Genomic DNA, 22,468 nt, shown 5'->3' with positions numbered 1-22,468 from the left:
GCAGGCCCCGGCATCCCGGGTGTTCTGTGCCCACTCGGGGGTATGAGGGGCTGCACGGCCCCACGGGGGTCTGCAGGCTGAGAGTGGGGGGTGGAGGGCGCTGGAGGACAGGCGCGGGGCGGGCTTCAGCCACACGTGGGGCCACTGGGCACAGTGACACCTCCCTCCCCGCAATGTCCTGCGCTGCTGGGACCCCTCGGGCCTGCAGCCGGCCTCCCCCCGCTGCCCCGGAACAAGGCCAGGGCAGGGGCCGATCAAGGCCGGGTTTTTCTTCGAAGCGGAAACCAGGAACCGCTTCCTGGGGCACGAGGTCAGCACAGGGGGCGGCCAGCCGGCCGGGGGGACAGCGGGTCCCAGGGCTGCCGCGTCCCTCCCGCCCCTGCCGGGGCTGCCCAGCGGCAGGGAGGAGCACCCTGTGTTTACACAGATGTGCGCTCGGAGAAATGTTTGCAGGCGCGTTGCACACAGACAGCTCATCCCACAGCCTCCCACGACAGCTTCCCTGTTTCCTTCTCCACGCAGGCAGCTGAGGGGGCTCGGGGCCGAGCGGGGATGAGGACAGGAGCCCAGGCCCTGCGGGCTGCAGGACACCGCAGCTGTTTCCGGGACATGCCAAGGGCCATCGTCGGGGAGCCGGGGCCTCAGTGGGCTCGCGTGGGAGGACCGCCCTGGGCCGGCTGGGGGAAGGCTGCGGGGCCACCGGGCAAACGAGCAGGTTGAGGCCACCACCCCACCGAGGACCGGTCCTGTGACACGGGAGCCACGCCCTCCTGCTCCAGCCCTGCTCCCCCTCCCTGACCGGGGTGTCAGGCCTCCGCCTTTGGCCGAGCTCGAAACAGCTCTTAACGGTGGATGTCTATGCACCTCCCTCATGATGAAACCCTGAACGTGGAGACTGCTGGTCCCCGAGGGCCTGGGGCAGCCGGATCCGATGAGCCCGAATCCGCTCAGCTGAGGGGTTCCTGTCCTTTCAAGGAGCCCCCGAGGCTGCCGAGCCGCTACAGAGGGAGGGTACCGGATCTGAGTGGGAAAGAGCCCCCACCCCTGGGGTGGGCGGAGACAAGGAGCCGGTTTCAGTGAGTGACACACCCGAGGGCGAGTGGCTGCGCAGGTGGGAGGGGAAACAGCCCCCCCCCCCCTCCACGGGCCTGGACACCGGCCGCAGCCGTGAGACCCCGTCGGCCACCTCCCAGGACGCGGCCATCTGTTGATGAGGAACTAAGACTTTGAGGACAGCTGGCGACACTCCAGGTTGAGAAATTCCAAGTGTTTACACCATCTCCCCAGGGGGACCAGCCTCGGCCCCGCAGACGCTCCGAGCAGGCTGGGGGCTGGGCGGGAGCAAACGCCAGGACCCGAGGGGGCGGGCAGCGTCCCTAACCACATCCAGATGGCTGGCTTTTCCCCCAGCGAAGACGGAGTGGATTCTAGGGACACGCTGTTTGCATTGGACGGCCTGGGCGTGTTCAGCCCTCACCAGCGGTGCCTGGTGCAGCCGGGCAGCTGGACTCCCTGGGTGCCGCCTCCACCCCCAGCCCCGACCTGGGGTGTCCAGCTGCCATGAGTTTTGCACAGGGTCAGCCCAGACTGGGGGACGTGTGAATGGGAAGCTCAGCCAGACCTAGGTGCTGCCAGGCCTCCCAGAGCTGGGACCCAACCCGGGACCCCACAGAGCCCGGCTCCTGTCTGCCTGGGGCTCCCACTCCTCCTGGACGAGAGGCCCCTTTCACTGTGGCCACGGGGACGCTACGGAGGACACCCAAGTCCACGGCCAGGTCAAGGCCATCTGGGTCGTGCTCCACGCACGGCTGGACCACGGAAGCCACAGCAGGGGTGGCCCACCTCCTGGCATACCCCCAGCCCTGCAAGACGGGAGGGGGTCCTGGGCAGCCCGTCCCTTAGGGGAGGCTCCAACCAGCGCTGGCTGCCTGCCCCTCCCTGGGGTGGCCTTTCTCCCTGCACCTGCACTTGTCAGGATTTTTCATGTCGCTGAGCAAGGGGCCCCCTGGTACCCATGCCCGCCTCCCTTTGGCACCTCTGTCCCTTCCCCAAACCCCATCCTTCAGCCTCAGACAGGCCCTGCATCCCGTGGACCTTCAGGGAGCAGGGAAAGGGGATGTTCTCATCCGAGCAAAAGACGCGTGTGCCCAGTGACCGCAGCCCAGGAGAAAAAGATGAGCCACAGCCCTGAGACAGGCCAGGGGAGTGGGGGGCCGAGCAGGACGGTCATCTAGTCACCCCCCATCTTGTCTGCCATGGCCACGGGCTCTAAGGGAGATAAGGTTCCAAAGAAACCTTCCCAGCCCACTGGAGGGGTGGGGGCCCCTCCATCCCGCCTCCTGGGGGCCCACGATCAGAAGACCCTGGAGCCGCCACGTCACATTCTGGCTCAGCCACTGGGAACCGAGTGCTGGCAGTGGAAGCCGGGGCCCAGCCCAGCCTCGTGACCGGTCGAGGGGCAGGACACTGGCCTCCTCCCTCCGGCTCTTAGAGGACGTGGCAGGGGCGGACCTTGGCAGCCGGCCTCCCCACTCTGGTGTCCAGGGCCGCTTCCCAGCCCACAGCCGTGCCCACCACGAGCAGTCCCAGGGGGCCCGCTCCAGGCGATTAATCGCCTGGCACCTCGCCCACCCCAGTTAGGGCCCTGACCTGGGCAGCCCTCGGGCCACGGGGTGGGCCCTGGAGGGCCCAGCGGGAGCAGCTCCCTGCAGGCAGGGGACGTGCCGACACAGAGGAGGGCCCCGCCAACACCCACGAACCCACTCCTTGCACACGGGACCTCTTGGCTGTGGTCCCAGCGGTCGGAGTCATCAAGGGTCACTAACTTGCCCGTGGCCCATCACCTGGCTCAGTGAAGTGCCGCTCAAGCGCCGTTTGAGCTGACAAGCAGGTTTCCGTTCCCCGTCCGCAGCAGCAACACGGCTGCAGAGCCAGCGCGGAGAGGCGGGTCCGACTACGGCTCTTGCCTCAGACCCGCAGCTCCGGGTCCACGTTCAGCCGGCGGACCCTCCACCCTCCAGGGCCCTGCCTCCCAGAAGCTGAGTCTCTTTTCATCGAGAAGAAATGCATGCACGGTGACGTGCCCAGCTCTTAGGTGGACACGGCACAGGGTCCTGACCCACAGGAACCCGGGCTGCCCAGCCGAGGTCCAGAGCCCTCCCCCTGCTGGGGGGCTTCAGCAGCAGCAGGCGCGTCCTTGCGGTGGCCCTGGGCAGAAAGGGGTCCAGCATCTGGCCATGTCCTGCCCAACCCGCCACGTGCCCCGAGCTGCGACCCCCACCCCCCCGGCCGGTTAAGATAAGAAAGCGCCTTACGGGTTCGATGATGGCGGGCTCTCCTTTTTGTCCTTTCTCGCCCCGCGGTCCTCCCATCTGGAGTTTGAAAGACGTGGCGAGGAGAGGGAGAGAAGGAAGAAGGCGGCAGTTACCCCACGGCCACAGCACCCCAGGGGCCCCGCCCGAGGGCCCGGGAAGGTGCCCTCCGAGGCGCTCACCCCTTCGTAGATGGTGTCCTGGTTGGCGGGCATCCCGGGCCCGATCTCCGACGGGGCGATGGTGGGGTCATAGTACGGGTCGTAGTAGCTCTCGTCCGGGTTCTTGATGGTCTCTTCCGTGAACTCCGTGTCCAAGTCGTCCAGCCCTTCCTCCGGAGGCGGAGCCGGCTGAGGGGGAGGCCGGCAGGCATCAGCGCCAGGTAACGGGGCGGCACAGGCCCCCAGCCCGGGGACTCCCAGGTCACAGGACACGGGGAGCCTGGAGGGGCCCTTGCTGGGGGGCACCTTCCACCTTCTCGTGACAGGGAAACCCACCCCCAAACCCCAAGATGCCTTGGCAAACCAGGGCTGCTGGGGGTGGCCATGCCGTGCCAGGCTGCCCCAGGCTCTTGGGGAAGTCGGGGCCTCCAGGGGCTCCCCCCTAAGCTCGGGGTCTCAGGACAACATGCCCCTAACCCGATGCCCGCTGGCAGAGAGATCCAAGGCCGTGAGAAGCCCTGCGTCTGCTCTGGGGCCACAAGGAATTCAGCATCAGCCATTTGCAAGGCTTCGCTATGTGCCACGGGCTCTGCTCAACTCTCTAATCTGGAGACCTGGCCATGACCCCAAGAGGCAGGCATGTCCCTCGTGTAAAGGGGGAGTCACGGATGTCCAGGGAGATGCCAAGTCAGGGCCGCCTGACGAGAAAGCCCACGGCTGTGCCCAGCACCCCTCGGCCTCGTGTGCCAGCTGCCCGCCCAGAGCCCCAGCCGTGTGCCCATCCAGCCTGCCCTCTCCCAGGCCACAGTGAGGACACCGCGAATGCAGGTCCTCACCCACCTGCACCCAAACCCCAGAGACCTGGGCGAGGCCCACGCCACCCATGTTGCCGGTGACGAACTAACACGAAGATCCCCTGGGCAAGTTCGAGATTCCAAACTCGGGGGCAGCATTTAAGCCAGCCCAGGGCCGAGGGCCGCAGGGCGGGGGCGGGGGCGGGGAGCGGGGTGGGGAGCAGGGTGGCCCCGCCCCCGCCCGGACCCAGTCGCTCAATTACGTTGGAGGCGTTGGAGGTGAGGACGGTGCTGGTGGGGACCTCGGCCCGGGCGCCCTGGTCGGGGTTCTCGTCGGGGCCCTCGAGGCCGTCGCCGTAGTTGAGGTCCTCGTACGGGGGCGGCGTGTAGTAGTCCTCGCTGGGCACGTAGTCGTAGTCCCCGAGGCCGGGGTCCTCCTCCTTCCCGGCCGCCTCGCTGGTGTCGGGCACCGGCGCGCTGGTGGGGGGCTGGGTCTGCTCCTGGAAACCGGCGGACACGCGGCGTCAGGGGGCAGCCGGTGCGCCAGGGACCAGGGCAGGGGTTTCCCCTGCGGCTTGAGAGGCAGGCCGACCCATCGGACAAGCGAACCCCGAGGATCCGGGCACAGGGGCCGCCGGGGTCTGGGGAGTGCTGTGACGCCAAACCCCAGAACGGGGCACTTGAACTGGGTCCAGGCATCTCCAAATTGGTGCGAGAGCCAGACCTTCCAGAGTCTTAGAGCAACGTGGGCTGGGGTCCCGTCCACCCTGGGGGAGCGGGTGGTGTTCCTTCACAGGCATGTCCCTGGTGTCCCCTGGCACCGAGGAAAGCCCCCTGCCCCACACCCCCCGTAAGGACAAAGCGCACACGGCCTCCCATCCCTTCTCTGCCACTGCCCAGTCTCCAAGTGGCCCCCGTGCCCCCTGCAGCCCCTCCATCCTCCCCCCACCATGCCGCGCCCTCCGGGGCCAGCGCCACCCAGCCAGACCTCGGCCACCTCCGTGGTCTCTCGGGCAGCTTCCACGGGCGTCTTGGTGGGGCTGGGCTCCTTGCCCACGTCGTCCGTGTCCTCGTAGTAGGGGTACTCGTAGTAGTAGGTGTCCCCGTCGCCCTCTCCATCCGGGTACTGAAAGGAGATCGGGCCAGGAGGAAGGCGTGAGCCCCCACCCGAGATGCCAGCTGCCCCTCCCCCACGGGCTCCACCGGAAGAGCGGACCCCCGACCATCATGCCAGCTCCAGGCACCAGCGGAGCCCCCTCTGCAGGTCCGGGGAAGCAGTGCTGCCCCTGAGAAGTCCCAGGAGGACACGGGGACCCCAGGCGCCCTTCAAAGAGAGAGGAGCCCTGGACGGTCCCCAAGTTCTGACCTTTAGGACCTGAAGCCAGGACAACCAGCCGAACATGGGTTCTGTGGGCAAAGCCACTACCCCTGGGGTCCCCCATCCTCTCGAAGCCCCAGACCACACGCGAGAGCATCACGGTGAGAGGCGGTCTGGCCCTCAGACCGTTTCTGCATCAGGAACCAGGAGGGGGCCTCGGCCGCAGGACCCACGGGGAGCCCCGTCCCCATCCCGTCCCAGGGTTTGTAAGACAGGCCAGGGCCAGAATCCCAGCGGCTTCGGGACCGGCCAAGAAAGAAGGGGGGCCCAGAGGAAAAATAAAGAGCAGGGCTCTTATTTTACTTAAAAGAAACGGGAGTCAAATCTGAGTGCGGGGAGGACTTCCTTTGGAAATGATACAAAAGACTGCGGATAAAACTGCCCCAGGTGCTGCTGGAGGCTGGGGCAGGTGGACGGGAGAGGCTGACCCTCAGTCACAGGGGTCACGGTCAGAGGAAAAGGCTGCCTCTCAGAGTTGCTGCCCCTCTGGGGGTCAGAGGACAGCCCCGAGCCCGCCACCCCCGCCCCCGCCCCGCCCGGCAAGCTCGACACCCCCCAAGGGCACCCGTCCAGGTGTTGAGGGTAAGAAAAGCCTGCGTCTTTGTGACATCTGCCCTGGGAGACCCGGCAGAAAGTGAGCAGGGATCCCACCCTGGCCCTTGATCGATTACTGTCCCAGCCAGTAAGCCCACTTGAAACGGGGCTCCCACGGCTTCTGTGTCCCTCCACGCCGCCCCCTCCCAGAGGGGCTGCCCGCGGCCCCCAGCAGGACTCACATATTCATCTGGGTTGGGGTCCTGCGACTGGGGCTTGTCGGGGACGGCGGTGTCACAGTCAGGGCTGTAGTGCTCACAGTAATCGTAAGCCGCCCGGTGGTCCGAGACAAAGAGCAGCTGCTGGATGTCCCCCTGGAAAAGGATGGACGCCATGAACAGGTGGCACAGAGGGGACGCACATGGGGACCCAGGGACCCTCCCGACTTCTGAGGGCTTATCCTCGGGGTCAGACCTCCTCTAGGAGAGCTGCTGCCTTCAAAAGCCATGCAAGCCACCCACCCATCCATCCATTTGTCTTTTCACCCACCCACACACTTATTCCTCCACCCACCCACCCACCCATCCATCCATGTAGGTACCAGCAGCCACCCACTACTCACCCATCCATCCACCTATCCATTCCTCCACCCACCCATCCATGCAGGTATCACCATGCACCCACTACCCACTCATCCATCCATCCACCCATCCTTCCTTCCAGCCACTCATCCATCTATGCACCCATCCACTCACTCAGCAGCAAGTACTGAGCACCTACTAAATGCAAGCCACTGCGCCACATACGGGGGGATGCAGCCATGGCCAAGAACCACCACCTGGTGGTGCCCACGCCCTCCCCAACACCTTGGGCTTGCCTTGTGCCCCTGTGGTTAGACCCCATTACTCCCAGGCTGCATTCATCAGGTTCTCATCAATGCCCCCTCCAGGGCCACTGCACCCCCGCTCCTGCACCCCCACTCTGCCAGGATCCAGTCAAAGGCACCTGCTGCTCCTGAAGGGCAGAGCCAGGCATGGAGTGAGAGCCCAGTGCCCATCTACTCAGCCAGAGCCACAGGCTCAGGCAAGGAAGCTGCACCCTCCCTGCCAGCCATTTGGTGAAGGTGCATGAGGCCCTTCTCTGTGCCAAACCCCGGGCTGTGCCAGAAGGGGGGGGGCCAGGAAGGGGCCAGATGTGGCCTCTCATCGCCGGACCACAGCAGGGCTGCCAGGACGTGTCGCCGGGTCACTAGCACAGGTCCATGGATTGCCTCCAGGGTCTGAGAACAGGTGCAACCACGAGTACAGCTCTGGGGAGGGGACCCCCGTGGCCTCCTTGGCTCCCCAGAAGCTCTGTGGGAAACCTGACCCAGAGATGGGGCGAACTGGGTGCCAGCCCTGGAGCAGAAAAGCCTCATTCCTTCCTGATTCCTGGGGGGCATATGGGTCCAAAAACGTGTGCCCCCCCCCCCCGACTAGGGTCTGCAAAGCCCCATGATGAGCAGGGGGCGGCGGGGAGGGCTCCCTCGGGAAGCCCGTCTCCTCGCTCTAAAGAGGGCAGCCCCCACGCCCAGCTCTGCCTCGGGCAACACACTCAGGTGGGCCCTCCTGCCAGCATCTCCGACCGCAACTCCACCTGCAGCGGGGGCTCCATGTGCAGCCCCTCCCTCTACCTTCCTGCTACTGGGAGGAGCAGGCATGTGGGGAGGGGGGGTCACAGAACAGAGCAGGAGGGGCCCCACCTGCCCCAGACCTTGGCACTCCCCGCCCAGCACCCGGACCACAGGCTTCACTCTCAAAATCACGATGTGCCCTCCTCCCTGGACTGGTACCACTGCCCACCCACACACTCCCCCGCCCCCATCACTTTCTCTCTGTCTCTCTCTTCCTCTCTCTGTCCTTCTCCTTCTCTCTCTCCCTTGGGATGGCAGAGGCTCCTGGCCCACGTTTTAAACTCTCCAGCAGACAAGGACCATATGACGGGAACAGTGAATCAAAACCACACGTTTTCATTAAACAACATGGCTTCTAGTTCAAATTCCATCCAATTCAAATAAAGTATTTTCTCCGTGAAGCTGGCAGCTTGACATCTGAATATACATTATCCAAAGGCACTTACTGGAAGGAAGAAGAGGCTTGGGGTCTTTGCGGGGGCGGGGGGGGCGCAGCTGTGACCCTGGAGCAGTCAGCACACTCATCGGGGGTCCAGAAAAGGGCCTGCCCCCCATGGAAAGCCCAGGTCCCCAAGGTCGCACACGGGGCCGGTGCATCTCTGGGTCCCTGCCTCCCAGGGTGCCCAGCCCAGTGCCAGGCCCTGCACGACAGGCACTCACGGCTCCACAGCAAGCAACGAGCAAGGCTAAAGACCAGGGCAGCCAGAGCCCCAAACAGGCCAGGCCAGCGCAGAGGGGTCCCCACCACGCACCCAGACTCTGGAATGCCAGCACAGGCTCCTGCGCGCCCCGCCCCCGCCGCCCCCGGGCTGCAGCAGTGGACACGGGTCCGTTGAGGGCCCCACACGCATGCAGGCCCTCATTTCCAGTCCACCCTCCCCTGCAAAGGCCCAGACGCATTAAAAATCTTTTCCCCACCAAATCCTTGAGTGGCTCTGCACACCCCAAAACAGGCCCACTTGTTCTGTGGGCGGGTCCCTCAGCGGGCAGGGGTCTCCCGTCCCCCACCCACCATGGGGAAGCAGAATCTGAGGTGCAGGTGGGCAGCTCCCCGGAAACCCTCTTCCGGAGCTCCTTCCAGCCACCCCCCACGACCTCTTCCCGCTCCGGGGCTGGGGGCTCACACCCCAAGGTGGCCCTTCGGGAGCTTCGGGGTAGGACCTGGGGTGACAGGCGTGTCCCTGGCTCTGTCTCCGGGCTTCTGGAAGGAGGGCTGGCTCTCCTGCACCCACAGGGCCGTGTGGAGCCAGGAGCCACTTTGGAACCATCTCCTGAAGGCAGGGCAGGGGGGGGCTGCAGGATGCTGTCCCCCCTCCCCCAGCAGCCGAGCCCCCTGAGAACTGGGCAGAGAAGCTGGGGCTCAGCACAAAGCTGCCAGAGCCACCTTGCACGAGCCGAGGAAACCACCCCAGCCCCTCCTGGGATGGGCAGGGAGCACTAGGTCAGCGCAAGGCCAGGCAGGACCACTCAGGCAGGGGGTTCCGACGGCTCTCACCTCAGGCTGTTGGCCGACGGTTCTGACCGCAGTGGGATGGTTCCTGGGGACACAGGCCGTCCTGGAGGCCATGGGGCACCACTAAGAGTGGGCCCGCGTCCCCGAAACCCACGCCCTTCATGGGCCGTAACCACCACGAGGCATCAGGGCGGAGGAAAGTCCTGTCTCCTGCCCCAGGCCTCCCAGACCCTCTGCCCCAAAGGGATCCGGAGGTCTGCTCATCGAGAGGGGCAGCCAGGACCCATAGCGGCCCCGCTGTCCTCAGACAAGCTCTGACCTTGTGTCTGGGTCCAAGGCAGCCCCCCCAACCCGGAGAGCGCCCCTCCTTCCGTGCCGGGGTGGCCTCAGGAAGTCCTGTCCCTTCTGGAGCATCCAATCAGATTTCTCTCTGAAACAAAGGGGGCACGTGGGCTCCTGCCCAGCGCCGCCGGCCATCAGCCTCCTCCACCCTCGGGAGGGCCAGGCAGAGAGCTCGGCCAGAAGGTCAGAAAATCAAAGAAGACTCTGTGCCATCGCGCGGGAGCGGGAAGCCAGAACTTGAATTACTCGAGTCTGCGTTTTAGTCTGGGGCCGCCGACACCTGGGGGCCCCTCGCAGAGACCTCGGCTCCCCCTGTCCTTGGCCTTGTTGAGACCAGAGGCAGCCTGAGCATCCTTCTCCACCGGGGCTTCCGGCAGCCACCGCCCGGCGACATGGGGACACGAGCCCCCCGCTGCCTAAGCGGGTGCAGGCTGCCTCTCCAAAGTGACACCGTGACCGCAACTTTGTGGCCGTGTTTGGAGAGCATTTTCACGACGCTCGTTTGATGTGAAACCAAGTGCCAAACTCTGGACCCACCACGGAGCCCTCCCCTGGCGGAGCCTTCACAGCAGCTGCTTGGGGGACATGCTGGGGGGAGATGCCGGGGACGGCCCCGGCCCCACAGAGCCCGGGGAGTGGCGGGGAAGCGCTGCCTGCGCCGGCCTCCTGGGACCGCCTGGCGTCCTGCCTCCCAGGCCTCCTACCTGTCAGGGCTCCCTCGGGACACGGGGACCTGGGACCTGAGCCTGGCCGGCGCTTCCCAAAAGGGCTCCCATCCCCAGGGCGGCCTGAGCCTCTAGCAGGCTTTACACATCAGGCTGCCGCATAGATCAGTTCAGAAGGGTTTACAGGGTTTTCTTAGAAAGTCGAAATCCCGGATGTAGGAAAATCGTCTCATTTTACAGACTAGAATCTGAGGTCCACAGGGGTGGGGCCGCCAGGGCTCAGCGGAGGGTCAGCTCCAGGCCTCTGAGTACAGGGGACTGTGACATCGTGACCGGGGTTCATCGTGCCCCTGGCCACTGCTGGACATCCCCCGGGCATCTCTCCTGAGCCTCACCACAACCCCCATTTCACAGTCAGGAAAGCCGAGGCAAAGAGCTTTCCAGAACCAAGAAGGTCCCACTTGTACCTCCTCGACCCCGCCCCATGGCGGCCCTGTGACCTCGCACGTGACCTGGGCCTGCGGGCCCCCTCATCCTCCATGGCCAGAGCCCTCACAGAGTGTCCCCAGCTGTGCCGTCCCTCTCCCCCAACCAACCAGATCCCCGCCGTGACCTGAGTGCGATGGTTGCCCCCCGGAAGGGACCCCTTCTCACGCTGGCTCCCCCCTCGTTGCCGGCAGAGCCCAGAGCAGTGGGGGCCCCGCCTGTGGGGAGCTCCGACGGCCGCAGGCCTGCCCTGCCCTTCCAGCATCTCTCCCCCGAGCCCCGTCCTCAAGGTCACTTGCAGCCCAGCCCAGAGCAGGCGGCTGACCTGCAGAGGGTGTGGAGGAGATACGGGGAGGGGGGGATATGTGGGGAGGGGACACCGGCCAGGGACGGGGGAGATGGGACTCGGGCGCCTCCCTCAGCTGCAGCTCTAAGTCCCGGGCTGACGGCACAGGTGCCACTCCCCTCCCCCCGCAGCCCCCAAGGGATGGCTCTCCAGGCGCACTACCCATAGCAAGCCTCTGCCTTTCGCCCCCCGCCCCCCAGCCCACCTCCCCACGGCTCTCCACTGGGAGCTGGACCCTCCTTGCCTCCCTCTCATCCCCATTTCACACATGCACAGACTGAGGCTCGGGGCGGAGCAGGGGGGCAGGGTGACTCTCCCAGGACACAGAGCGGGGGTCCCAAGTCTCTACCCCACAGGCGGTTCCCGCCCAGAGCCTCCTGGTGTGTCTGCACATGCTTCCAGCTCCCACAAACGACATCTCACCTCCTCCAGGAAGCCCTCCATGGGCCAGGCCCCCGCCCAACAGGCCACCTGCGCCCCCATCTCCAATCCCAGGCCTCGCTCAGTGTAGCTCTAAACACCAAGGCCCGGACTCGGGCTTGCACAGCCCGCCTGGGGGCCCAAGTCACCTGCCGAGACGCAGGCGCCGCAGCTTCGACTGCCTCCCTCGCTCTGATGCTGCCCACGGGTTCGCCTTTTACCTCCTTATTCTGACCCCACGTGGCCAGGAAAGCTCTCCAGGGGTCCTAGAAGCTTCTGCACGGCCTCGCGGTCACCACGGCCATTCGATTCCCTACACAGCCCTGACGCCCAGGGTGGCCATGGGCAGTCCATCCTCCTGCCAGGGGCAGCCTGGGCAAAAGGCCACAGCCCCTGGGACGCCAGGGCACAGGGGTCGCCCGCCCTCGCTGAGCCAGGCATTTTGTGAGGGAATCAGTTCTGCCTTTTCCGATAATGAGCTTTTATCCAAGCTGCGTTTCCACTACGAGCTGAGGAAATTGCAAAGTTTTCGTTGGAGAGCTTTGCAACCCTGGGGGCTGTGGAGGCGGAAAAGGTCTCTGCCCAGAAGAGGAAGGCTCTGGCTCAGCCTGAGGGGTTTGTGATCCCTGCCACCCCCGCTGATCACGCCCCAGGCTCTCTCTCCTCTCTCTCCCCCCTTCCTCCTTTGCAACAAAAAGCCACAGGTCCCTGGGGGAAGCCAGCCCCATGGTAACGCCCCACCCCAGGGCCCCTCCTTATCCAACCTGAACGGCTGCAAAGGGCCCCCACCTGGCTTCTCCTGTGGACTCTGCTGCTAATTTTAGATGCACCAGTCTTTGGAGGAAAATGGATGCTTCTTGTCGAGGCTGCGGGAGCAGCAACAAGAGGGGAAAAGCATCGGCCTTCCTGCCGCTGGTGGCTCTGGCCACAAATCTGCCCCGTGCGAGGCCATCTCAGTCCCTGGCCACGTGGCTTCCTGGCCTGAGGCTCAGGGGGCAGCAGGGGCCCCCAGCTCGGACATCAGGGACCCAGAGGAAGGCAGGACCCGCACACCTGCGTGTCCCTCCCACCCGAGGAACCTGAGCATGTCCCCAAAACGTCTCCTGGTCTGAACAATGGCTGGGGTGGGGGGGGGGGAGCAGGAGCAACCTTGGGGCTGCAGGAGGGGTCACCTGCCCGGCGTCGGTGAACAGGAGCTGTGTCACCACCGCATCTCCCAAGTGACACAGAAGGGCACACGCATGCACGGAGCAGCGGGGACTTGCACACGCAGTCACGGTCCACCCGACAGGCTTTCCTCCCCGGGGGAGCCTGGTGGGGGCTGACAAACAGGACTTGGAGGGGGGTACCCAGGGCAGGGGGTCGCACAAGCCACCTTCTTGACGTCCAGCAGACTTGCGAACCCCCTCTTCCTGTCAAGCCCACCTGACCGCTCGCTGTGCTATCTGTCATCCCGAGTCGCACATGGAAAAGGAAGGACGCCGAGCCAGAGGGTCTAAACCATCCTCTCCTGGTTTTCAGGTGCCCTGGAGTGGGAGAGCCTTTCACACCTTTCACATGAGTGCGTGTTCAAGAAATAGTGCCACGCGGTTGGAAACCACTTCCTGCCGGGCCCCCAGGTCGGTCTCACTGGTCCAGCCTGTGACCCCGCCCCTGCCACGTGGCCGCCACCCGGCCCAGTCCAGTTCTCACCTGTGCCACCCGCAGGGGGCGGCCCCAAGGTGTCTAGAGTCGAGTCTCCTCACCCCTGCGCTGATGCAGGCTGGGGCCACACCTGAGTCTCTACGAAGGGGCCAAGGGCAGGGGTGCGTGTGGGGGGTGTGGTCAACTCCCAGCCTCATCGGACCCTGAAACCGGCCCCAGTGACCAAAGGGTCAGCTTGGTGACCTCGGAGTGTGGACACCTCATCCCCAGACCAAAGGCAGCAGAGCCAGCGGCAGGCCGGCTCGGAGGCCCACCCGACTCTATAAAGGGCGTCTCAACTCCTTTCCCTGTCACCTCTGTGGCCCCAGATGTTTCACTCTGGACATTTAGGTGACCAGCCCGGACTGGGCAGCACAGGGGTGAAGCCGAGCCTTCCTTCTCTCTGGATTTTCAGAGCAGAGGCCTGTGGATGCGGGGCTGGCCATGCAGCATGGGGACGCACGTGGAGTGACGGGCTCCAGAGAGGAAGGGGCACAACCCAGGGTGAGCTGTGACCACAGGTGGCCTGGGCACTGGATGCCCCCCGGCCAGCTCTGGGGCTTAAGCACATTACTTAGTTTCTCCAGCCATGCCCACCTCCCCCCCGCACCTGCCGTGTGCATTTGCAAAAGAGGATAAAGACCTACCCACCAGCAGTGTCCCCAGGACTAGATGCTGTGCGTGCAGACGGCCCGAGGGCCGGACACACGGAGGGGTGGGGCCTAGACAAAGTGGCAACCGCCACCGCCTCCACCTCCATCACTGCCACCTCCACCTCCATCACCGCCGCCACCCCGACGCCATGACCGCCTTCGTCCCAGCCCCCTCCGCCGCTCCCTCCGAAGGCAGCGGGTCGGATTATTCATTGACCCAGGGTCCTCAGCACCTCGAGCCCATGGACACAAGGAAGAATAGGTCAGCATCCCTGACCTCAAATCTCCAGCTTCACTGCAGCCCCGAGAAGTGCTCAGGTGGCCGAGCGGCTCCCTCGGCCTGGGGCAATCAAGGCAGGCATCCTGGAGGGGCTGGCCTCGGAGCGGGGTCTGGGGGAGGAGAGGGTGCTGCAGGCTCACATGCACGCTCCTCCCCCTGCCGCCACCTCATCCCCCCCCTCACCGCCGCCCTGCTCTGTCCCTCCTGCAGCCCCCACCCCAGCTCTTAGCTCAGCCTCACCGGGCTCGGTCCAGCCCCTTGATCATGCTGCCTCTGTTCCCGGCATAGCCCTGTGACACCACATCACACCCACGGCCACCGAGCTTGGCCCGCGCGGACCGGCACCTCCTCTCGGGACGCCTCACAGCCGCATCCCCCGCTTGACGGCTCTGGACCCAAAGCAGAAAGTCGCATTTACCCGCATTGAATTTCACTTCCTCGATTCTACAACACGGTCCCAGCCCGAGAGGCCCCTTTCCGCACCTCCATCAACCCAGAGAGCACCTTGGCAACGTCTGGGACCGTCAGACCGGGTCCAGGCATCCGAGGGACTCACTTCCACGCAGAGGGCGGGGCAGGCGGACGGGGTGGGGGGGGCAGGGCAGGTGGAGTGGGGGGCGGGATTTGAGAGGTCCTGCCGGCTCCCGGGTTCTGAGCGGACTCCACGTCGTGATCCAGCCTCACTTCCAGCGCCGAGGCATCGTGACCCCACAGGCCACCCGCATGACCGTCCCCACCCCAGCCCTGGCCACCTCAGCCGCACACACTCACTGCCGGACGTGGGACAGACCGGGCGAGACCGGGTGCCAAACTCCCGGGGACGCTCAGTCCTTGGAGCTCAGGAGGGTCCAAGAACCGGGCCGGCCAGAAGGTCACCCTGAGAAGGGAGTCACCAGGCAGTGGCTCTGTCTGTCTGGGGGGGGAGTTGTTCAAAGGCACAGGGACAGAGGTCTGACACCTGGGACCCAGCGCGCCCCCGCCCAGGCTGATCCAGGGAAGCGGCTATCAAGGCTGAGCCCAAAATCCAGGCCTGAACTTGCCTGCTGTGTGACCCTGGGCAGGTGGCTTTACCTCTCTGGGCTCCAGGCTGCCCACGTGGCTGCAGAGCCAAGACAGTGAGGGCCTCCCCGGCTCTGTGAGTACTCATCAGACAGAGGAGACCAGCCAGCGTGGCCGCACACGTGCCTGACCTCCCCGAGGCTAAGGGCTTCCAGACCATCCCAGCAGCACAGAGACATGAGCAGACGCCTTTCCACGTCCTCAGAGAGCAAGACTCGGCAGCAACCATCAAAGGCTCTGACGACGGTCCTCGAGCGGTCAGCAGGTCCCGGGCCCTCCAGCCCCGAGCACCCACAGCTGCGTCAGCCCACCCCCGTCTTGAAGGCTGTGGGAGGAGGCCTCCCAGGGGCCTGAGGTCCGGCCGTGGGCCTGGGGAGCCCTCCCTGCCTGCTGGAGGCTCTGTGCTCAGGGGGTCTCAGTCCAGCCCACGCACAAGGTCTGCAGATAAGGATCAGTCCAGCCCCCGCCCCAGCCGAGCCTACAGCACTCAGGCCCTCTCCCCGCCACTCCGGGATCACCCATCAACAGGACAGCGTGGCCGCAACAGCAACAGCACCCGTCACTGTCCCGACAACCAGCACAAAAGCGGCCTCCCTCCCGCATGGCGGGGATGGCCGGAGAAGCATGAGCCGCCGCCGGGCCCTTGACCAGCCTCTCTGAGGACAGACGGTGCTGGCTGATGGGCTGTGGACCCTGCGCTGGGGACTGTCAGGCACGGTGGCCGGCCATTCTCCCCACAAGCCCGGCGGCCCATCTTCTGGGTGAGGACGCTGAGTCCCAGGCTTGCCCAGGGCCCTGCAGATGGTAAGTGGAGGCCCCGGCTGCCCGTGACCGCTGGCCTTGGTAACGAAGGCCAGGCACCAGCATGACCGCCAAGCCCTCCAGGGGACGGGTCCCCCTCGGCCACTCCCCCTCCCTCCCACCCCGCCCCCGGCCCCCACAGTTGAGACGGAGGGACTCTGCGTCCACCAGCCCCGACCCTCCTCCGACACCACCCAGCCCGTCCTCGGGGCCCCTCCGCTGGCGCCCCTGTGGATCACCGGGCACGATGCTCAAAGGGGACCCACAGATCAGAAACCCCACGGTGGCCGGCCTCCAGCACCGCGCCAGCCTGTCCAGCCTGGGACAAAGGGCCTGCCGCTCCGTTTCCACAGAATAGACCCGCAGCCCTCGGGGGCCGGGTCTCACAGAGCATGCGCAGAAGCAGGGCGGGTGTGACGCCTCGGGGTCACTCTGGACCCCTCCTTGCCAGGCCAGGGTGGGACGGCCCCTCCCCGGCTGCTGGCTCACAAGGACCAGGCACGACCCCGGCCAGCTCCCCCGACCCAGTGCCCACCCAAGCAGGTGATTCCAGGGGCGAGCCCCTTGGCTCAGACATTGACACGAGAACCTGCGATTTCTCCACGGCCACCCTGCTCCCCCTGCCTCTGCCGAGGGGTCCCAGCCTCCCAGACGCCCGGCTGCTCACGGGTCCCAGCCCACAGGCTGCTGCTGGCCATCCGCCCCAGGCAGGAGTCCGGGCCCTGGCTCACCCACTGGAGACAAAAACACACCTCGAACTCTCTGCCCACTGTCCCCTCTGGCCAGCCAGCTGCCCATTCAAGCCAGGAGCCACATAGGGCTGCCCTGCCAGCCCCTCTGGCAGGGAGAGCTCACCCTGACTTCCTTGGGCACACACAGCTCAGCAGCCCAAGAAAACCTCGGCTGGAAACCAAGCGAGTATTCACACCCAGAGACGGGCTTCTTCTTAGCCACACACACCCTGCAGGCGTTAACGGGAGATCAGCCCCTCTCTCCACGCTGGCCTGGCAGCGGGCTGGACAGAGACCCCGATGGCAGGAGCCGGGCCTCCTCCCTGGAACCTGGGGACGTGGCCTTATTTAGAAATGGGGCTTCGCAGATAGAATGATTTACAAAACAGAAACAGACGCACAGACTTGGAGAGCAGGCCCGGGGTTGCCGAGGGGGAGGGAGTGGGATGGACGGGGAGTTTGGGGGGAGTAGATGCAAACTATGCCGCTTAGAACGATACGTAATGAGGTCCTACGGTACAGCACGGGGAATTCTACCCAGTCTCCTGGGAGAGACCTTAATGGAAAGGCGAACACAAAAGAATGTGTATATACGTCTGAGTCACCCTGCTGTGCAGCAGAAATTGGCACAACACTCGAAATTAACTAGACTTTAATATTAAAAAAAAAGAGTTCCCATCGTGGCTCAGTGGAAACGAATCTGACTAGCATCCATGAGGTTGCAGGTTCAATCCCTGGCTTTGCTCAGTGGGCTAAGGATCCGGCGTTGCCAGGAGCTGTGGTGTAGGTCACAGACACAGCTCAGGTCCTGCGTTGCTGCGGCTGTGGTGTCGGCCGGGAGCTGTAGCTCGGATTCAACCCGTACCCTGGGAACCTCTCCATGCTGCAGGTGTGGCCCTGAAAAGACTAAAAAATAAATAAATAAATAAATAAATAAATAAATAAGTAAATAAAAATAAGGGACCGTTCTTGAAATGAGATCAGCCTGGATTAAGATGGGCCCCAGACCCCAAACATATGTCCTGATAAGATGCACGCAGAACAAAGATGCAGGAGAAGAGGAGAAGCCACAAAGTTGGAGCAGAGACTCACCGATGCGGCCACAAGCCAGGGACACCTGGGCTTCTGCTTCCCCGGGAAAAACCTCTCGGCCACATCAGGCCACCTGAGGTCACACTGGCTTCTGCCTGCTGCCACTTTATTCCACCTGCTACTGGGCTGGCCCTGCCCACGGCCCTCCAAGCTGGAAGAGGCAGGAAGGACCCTCCCCTGGGGCCCCTGGAGGGAGCTCTGCCCTGTCCATCTGACCCTTTGATTTCCAACTTCCAGCCTCCAGAACTGCGAAACAATAGGCTGTCTTTTTAAGCCACCAAATCATGGACCCATCACACAAGGAGACTGCAGCTCCCCCTCCTTCCCAGGAGTCCGGGAAGGTCCCTGTGAAGGCCGCGGGGCTGAGGCAGAGGCGGTCCTGACCTTGACTCACTTGGGTTCCTCTGCCTCCCTAGGGGTCTGCCTCCCACATGGCCGGACCTGCCCGGGAGGTGCTCCTGGGCAAAGCACGGAAAGACGCTAAGGAGAGAGCTGGGACCAGGGTAGACATGGGTCTTGGAGCAGAGCTGGAGGAACCAGGCCCTGCTGCTGGGCTGTCCACGCCCATGCCCCCCAGCCATGCCCACACTCTCCAGCCAGGCCTGCCATCTGTGCAGGAAAGCCTGGCTTCCTGTGGCTCCTCGGGAATTCAGACCCAGGTCAGCGCTGGAGCTTCTGCGTCTGCATCTGAACACAGAGTCCCTGGGCCTAGACTGTGACAGTGCGCCAGGCAGACCTGGTCCCTCCTCTGTTGCTCTGTGTGCCAGGCTCTCCACTGGGAGTCGCAGGGATGGGCGCGCGGCCACACCAGCCTGGGCCTGGCTCTCGGAACCACCGCACAGCCACCTCGTGGTGGCCCTGGAAAGGAACGCCACCCCTTCGGCTCTGGCAGAGACACGGGCAGGAAGGTGGCCGCTGACAGGTGTGTGGAGCATCTGTTGGGGTCTCTGACGGTCTGCCCTGAACCTGGCTCTCTGAGAACACGGGGGGTCATGCATGCAGCTGGTCTGGACTCAGCAGCAATCTTGAACCCGCTGGCCCGTGTACTGGATGGGGCCAAGGTTCCCACCTGGTCCAGCGCCAGAGTCCGGCTCCTCCTGCGCCCTGACGGGTCTCCCCAGCAACACCAACTGGAAAAACGCCTGGACACCCAGGGAGGGGACCCTGGGCTGTGAATGCCATCAACAGTGGGGCTGGGGGCGCAGAGACACCGCCGGCAGACGCGCCCCCCCGCTAATCCACCTTGCCCAAATGGTGAACCCCGACTGGCCCCGCCACCCTGCAAATGCACCGCCTTCTAGAGGGGACTAGAGCCATCTAGAAGGGTCTGTGGCCCCTCTGGAGAGACAGTAGGGTCAACCTGACAGAGCCGCGGGGAGGCGCACAGAAAGGCCGTTGAATGCAAATGCAGGGCACGCAGACGCGGCGGGGCCGGGCTCGTCCACACCCGCGGGGAAACGCTTTCTCCAGCAGATGGTCCCCGCATGTCAAGGGGCACAGGAGGCCTCAAGGTACCTGGCCCTGCAGCTCACCCGTCACCACACCCCTCGTCACAGGTGCACGTCTGTCCCCTCTGGAGCCACAAGACCGGTGTCCCGACCCCAGGGGGCCCTGGGCCAGGGGCCAGGTGCCAGGATGTTCCTGAGGGGTCCAGGGTCAGAGGTCACACCTTGACCTCTGACGCCAACTCACTGCTCCCTCTCCGTCAAGACCTTGACCTCAGGCACCCTCCCCATGGCGAAGTCAGGTCAGAGGCATCCCAGGCCGTCTCCATGGGTCTCTGGGAAAAAGCGCCGCCTCAGCCAAGGCCCAGTTCCTGCGCCGGGAAAACTAAATTCCAAGAAAGACCATGTCAGTGGAAAAGCCAGGCCCCTGGAAAAAGGGAGTCAGGATTAGGTAAAGCCCTGGGTCCCTTCCAAACGGCGGCGGAGAGCCGCCAGACGGCAGGGCTGTCCCTTGAATGCGGTGCGTTCCTTCCTGCTGGCGCCCGGGGACTGTGCAGAGAGAGCTCCAGTTTCTACTCTGTTTGTCTCGTTGCCCCTTGAAACATTCAACAGCTTAAAAGCAGATTCAGCTCCTGGCCCAGAAGGAACTCACTGCGCCCCCACCCCCCGCCCCGGGGGCCCGATCTCCCCCTGCACAGGCCCCCCTCACCGGCCCAGGCTCTGACCCGCCCCAGCCCCACCCTGCAGACCCCTCCATCCGGAACCGGGGTCCCCAGGCCTGCACATGAGCCTCAGGGTGCTGGCAGGCCAAGGGGGCACGGCCACACAGGGAAGGGCAGCTCTAGCAGCCGCCGCCCCTGCAAGCAGCTTGTGCTGGCTCTCCCTGGAAGGTTCCGGGGCCTCACGGACCCCACAGGCCAGGGCCCTCCAGTGTCCTCGGGGGCCAGTGCAGGGTGACAGGAACAGAGCAGCCTGGAGCAAGGCTGGGCACCGCCAGCACCGTCGGGGCCTCCAAGACGGAAGGCTCCTGGCTGGGGACAGTCTGGTTTCCTTGGTCAAGTGAGAGAGAGATGTGCGTGCTGCTGTGACCGTCACACCTGCCCCTCCACTGTGACATCGGACAAGCAGATCTGGGGACCGACCCCACCGGGCTGCCCTTGTGCTGGCTGACCGTCAGCAGACCACCTGACCCCTCTGGTGCAGAAACCTCAGTTTAGGGAGAGCAGAGCCCGCAGGCGGCGTGTGGTCACGGGGCCCTGCTGGCAGCCCTGCCCCGCTTCCCACCCAGCTTTGCCACTGAAGAAAAACAGCCACATCCCACCTCCTGCCAGACGCACTCCTGGCAGTCTCGTCTGTTTCCGAAAACACAGAGCTTGCTCCTAAGCCCGGGGTGAAAACAAGACTTTTTCCTGCACAGGGAAGCCCGCAGGAAGGAGGGGTCTGAAGCATAGCCCCTAGCCCCCCCCCCACCACCACCATGGGCCCCCGGGAAGTGGGATGAAGCCCCGGGACCTCCGGCTGCTCACTGACCCCAGGGCACAGCCCAGGAGAAGCAACAGGATGTGCGCCTTGGATGCCTCCACCCCCACCCCAGGCAGCCCCTCCGGGCACACGCCCCGCCTGAGGACAGACAGGCAAGGATGGGGGCTTGGCCAGGTCAGCAAGGTGGGTGGCTCAGTGGTGACCTGGGAGCCGGCTGGAGCACCTTGCAGAGCGCAGCATGGCACCCTGGGGGCTCTGCCCAGGGACAAGGACAGCGCCACCAGCCCCTGGGGAACCAAGACAACGGCGAGCAGGCGGCAGGGCCAGCCGGGGAGCCGCCCTCTGGGCACAGGAGGAGGGCTGCCAGCCGGGGCAGCTCCATTCTGCACACTTGTCTCGAAGCCAGAGTCCAGCACCTAAGCTGCAGGTGAGTCTGGCAAAGCAGAGCTAAGGGACAGCTCGTGAGCCTGGGCCACTGCAGGGGAGCACACCTCGGTCACAGCCCAGACCATGCTTGATGCTGACAACGGGCCACTCGCTCTGACTGCCAGGGGTCTGTCTGCTCAGCGGGGTGCTCTGTGGCCCTTCTGGCGCAGGCACTTTACGCGGATCCCATCCGGCCCCCCCACGACCCACAGCTTCAGCCCTGTTGTGCCCATTTCACAGATGGGGACACGGCTTGGGGTGGGCCAGCGTGGGCTTCAGGCCATCGGCGGGAGAGGAAGAGCAGGAGAGCTGGGGAGACCTCGCCATGCACCCCGCTCCCTCCCTGGGTGGCTTTAGAAGGAGCGGACTCCAGTGTCCCCGCAGGGCAGGGCGGTCCCATCAGAGCCAGGTTCATACCCGGGCCTGGGAGGCTGAGGGAGCCGGGGCGCCAACACCTGCCCCAGCCATACACCCAGGCTGGCATCTGCACCGGGGAGCCCGGGCGCCGTGCGGTCTGCCGAGAACCGGCGACACGCGGCAGGGACGGTGCCATGATCTCAGCTCTGACGGTCCCCATCTGCTTTGGACGAAGGGGACCTCTGTGGGGCCACGTGCACCCCAGGAAAAACCCCAGGGCCCCAACAGCCTCTCTAGAGTTGGCTACACTGCTGTTTGAAAACAGCACGAATCACGAAACAGCGTGTGCCCGCGGCAGCTTGGCCTCCCACCAAAGTACCCAGCATCCTCCCAGGGCCCCAAGTGCGCAGAGCTTCGGGACAAATTGGCTTTTAATGAGGGAAGTCACCCTTCCAGGGGAAGAATGCGGCTGCCGGGAAATCCTTTGCCCCAGGGCCGGCCCCGCCTGTTAAAGAGGCTGCTCTAGAAACCAGGGTGGTTAAAACCGCGAGCCTTGTTCTATGGGATCTGCTGGAACGTTAAGCGCTAAATCACGTTTCTTTCAAAAGAAATAAAACACTCTGTTTCACCCACCAAGAGACAAGGGGCAGCCGGGACCGTGAGGACGACCCACCCCACGTTATCCCGGAGAAAAAGCAAAAACGGATGCTCCCGCGCCCCAAAGGCAGCCCCGCCTCCCGGGTCACATTAGGAAGGATGCGTCACATTTTCCAAAGGAGACGCCACCCACAGCCAAGGAGGTGCTGGGGGCTGGAGAATCGCTTCCTTCAGAACATGGCCTTGCGGTCTACAAAAATCTCTGGCGCCTGGCAGCCACTCCAGCTCAAAGCGAACACC

At 64.7% G+C, this 22,468-nt stretch overlaps 1 protein-coding gene across 1 annotated transcript in view; it reads right to left on the bottom strand.

Annotated features, from left to right (window-relative positions):
* The window catches only part of COL5A1 (collagen, type V, alpha 1), a 149,046-nt gene that overhangs the window by 78,842 nt on the left and 47,736 nt on the right, over positions 1-22,468 (bottom strand). Inside the window, 5 exon segments of the mRNA NM_001014971.1 lie at positions 3,315-3,371; positions 3,494-3,661; positions 4,530-4,766; positions 5,255-5,392; positions 6,421-6,552. Coding sequence (NP_001014971.1) covers positions 3,315-3,371; positions 3,494-3,661; positions 4,530-4,766; positions 5,255-5,392; positions 6,421-6,552 — 732 coding nt within the window.

The sequence above is a fragment of the Sus scrofa genome, chromosome 1, assembly GCF_000003025.6.
Source record: "Sus scrofa isolate TJ Tabasco breed Duroc chromosome 1, Sscrofa11.1, whole genome shotgun sequence".
Lineage (NCBI taxonomy): Eukaryota > Metazoa > Chordata > Mammalia > Artiodactyla > Suidae > Sus > Sus scrofa.
This window is presented reverse-complemented; position numbering and strand designations above follow the sequence as displayed.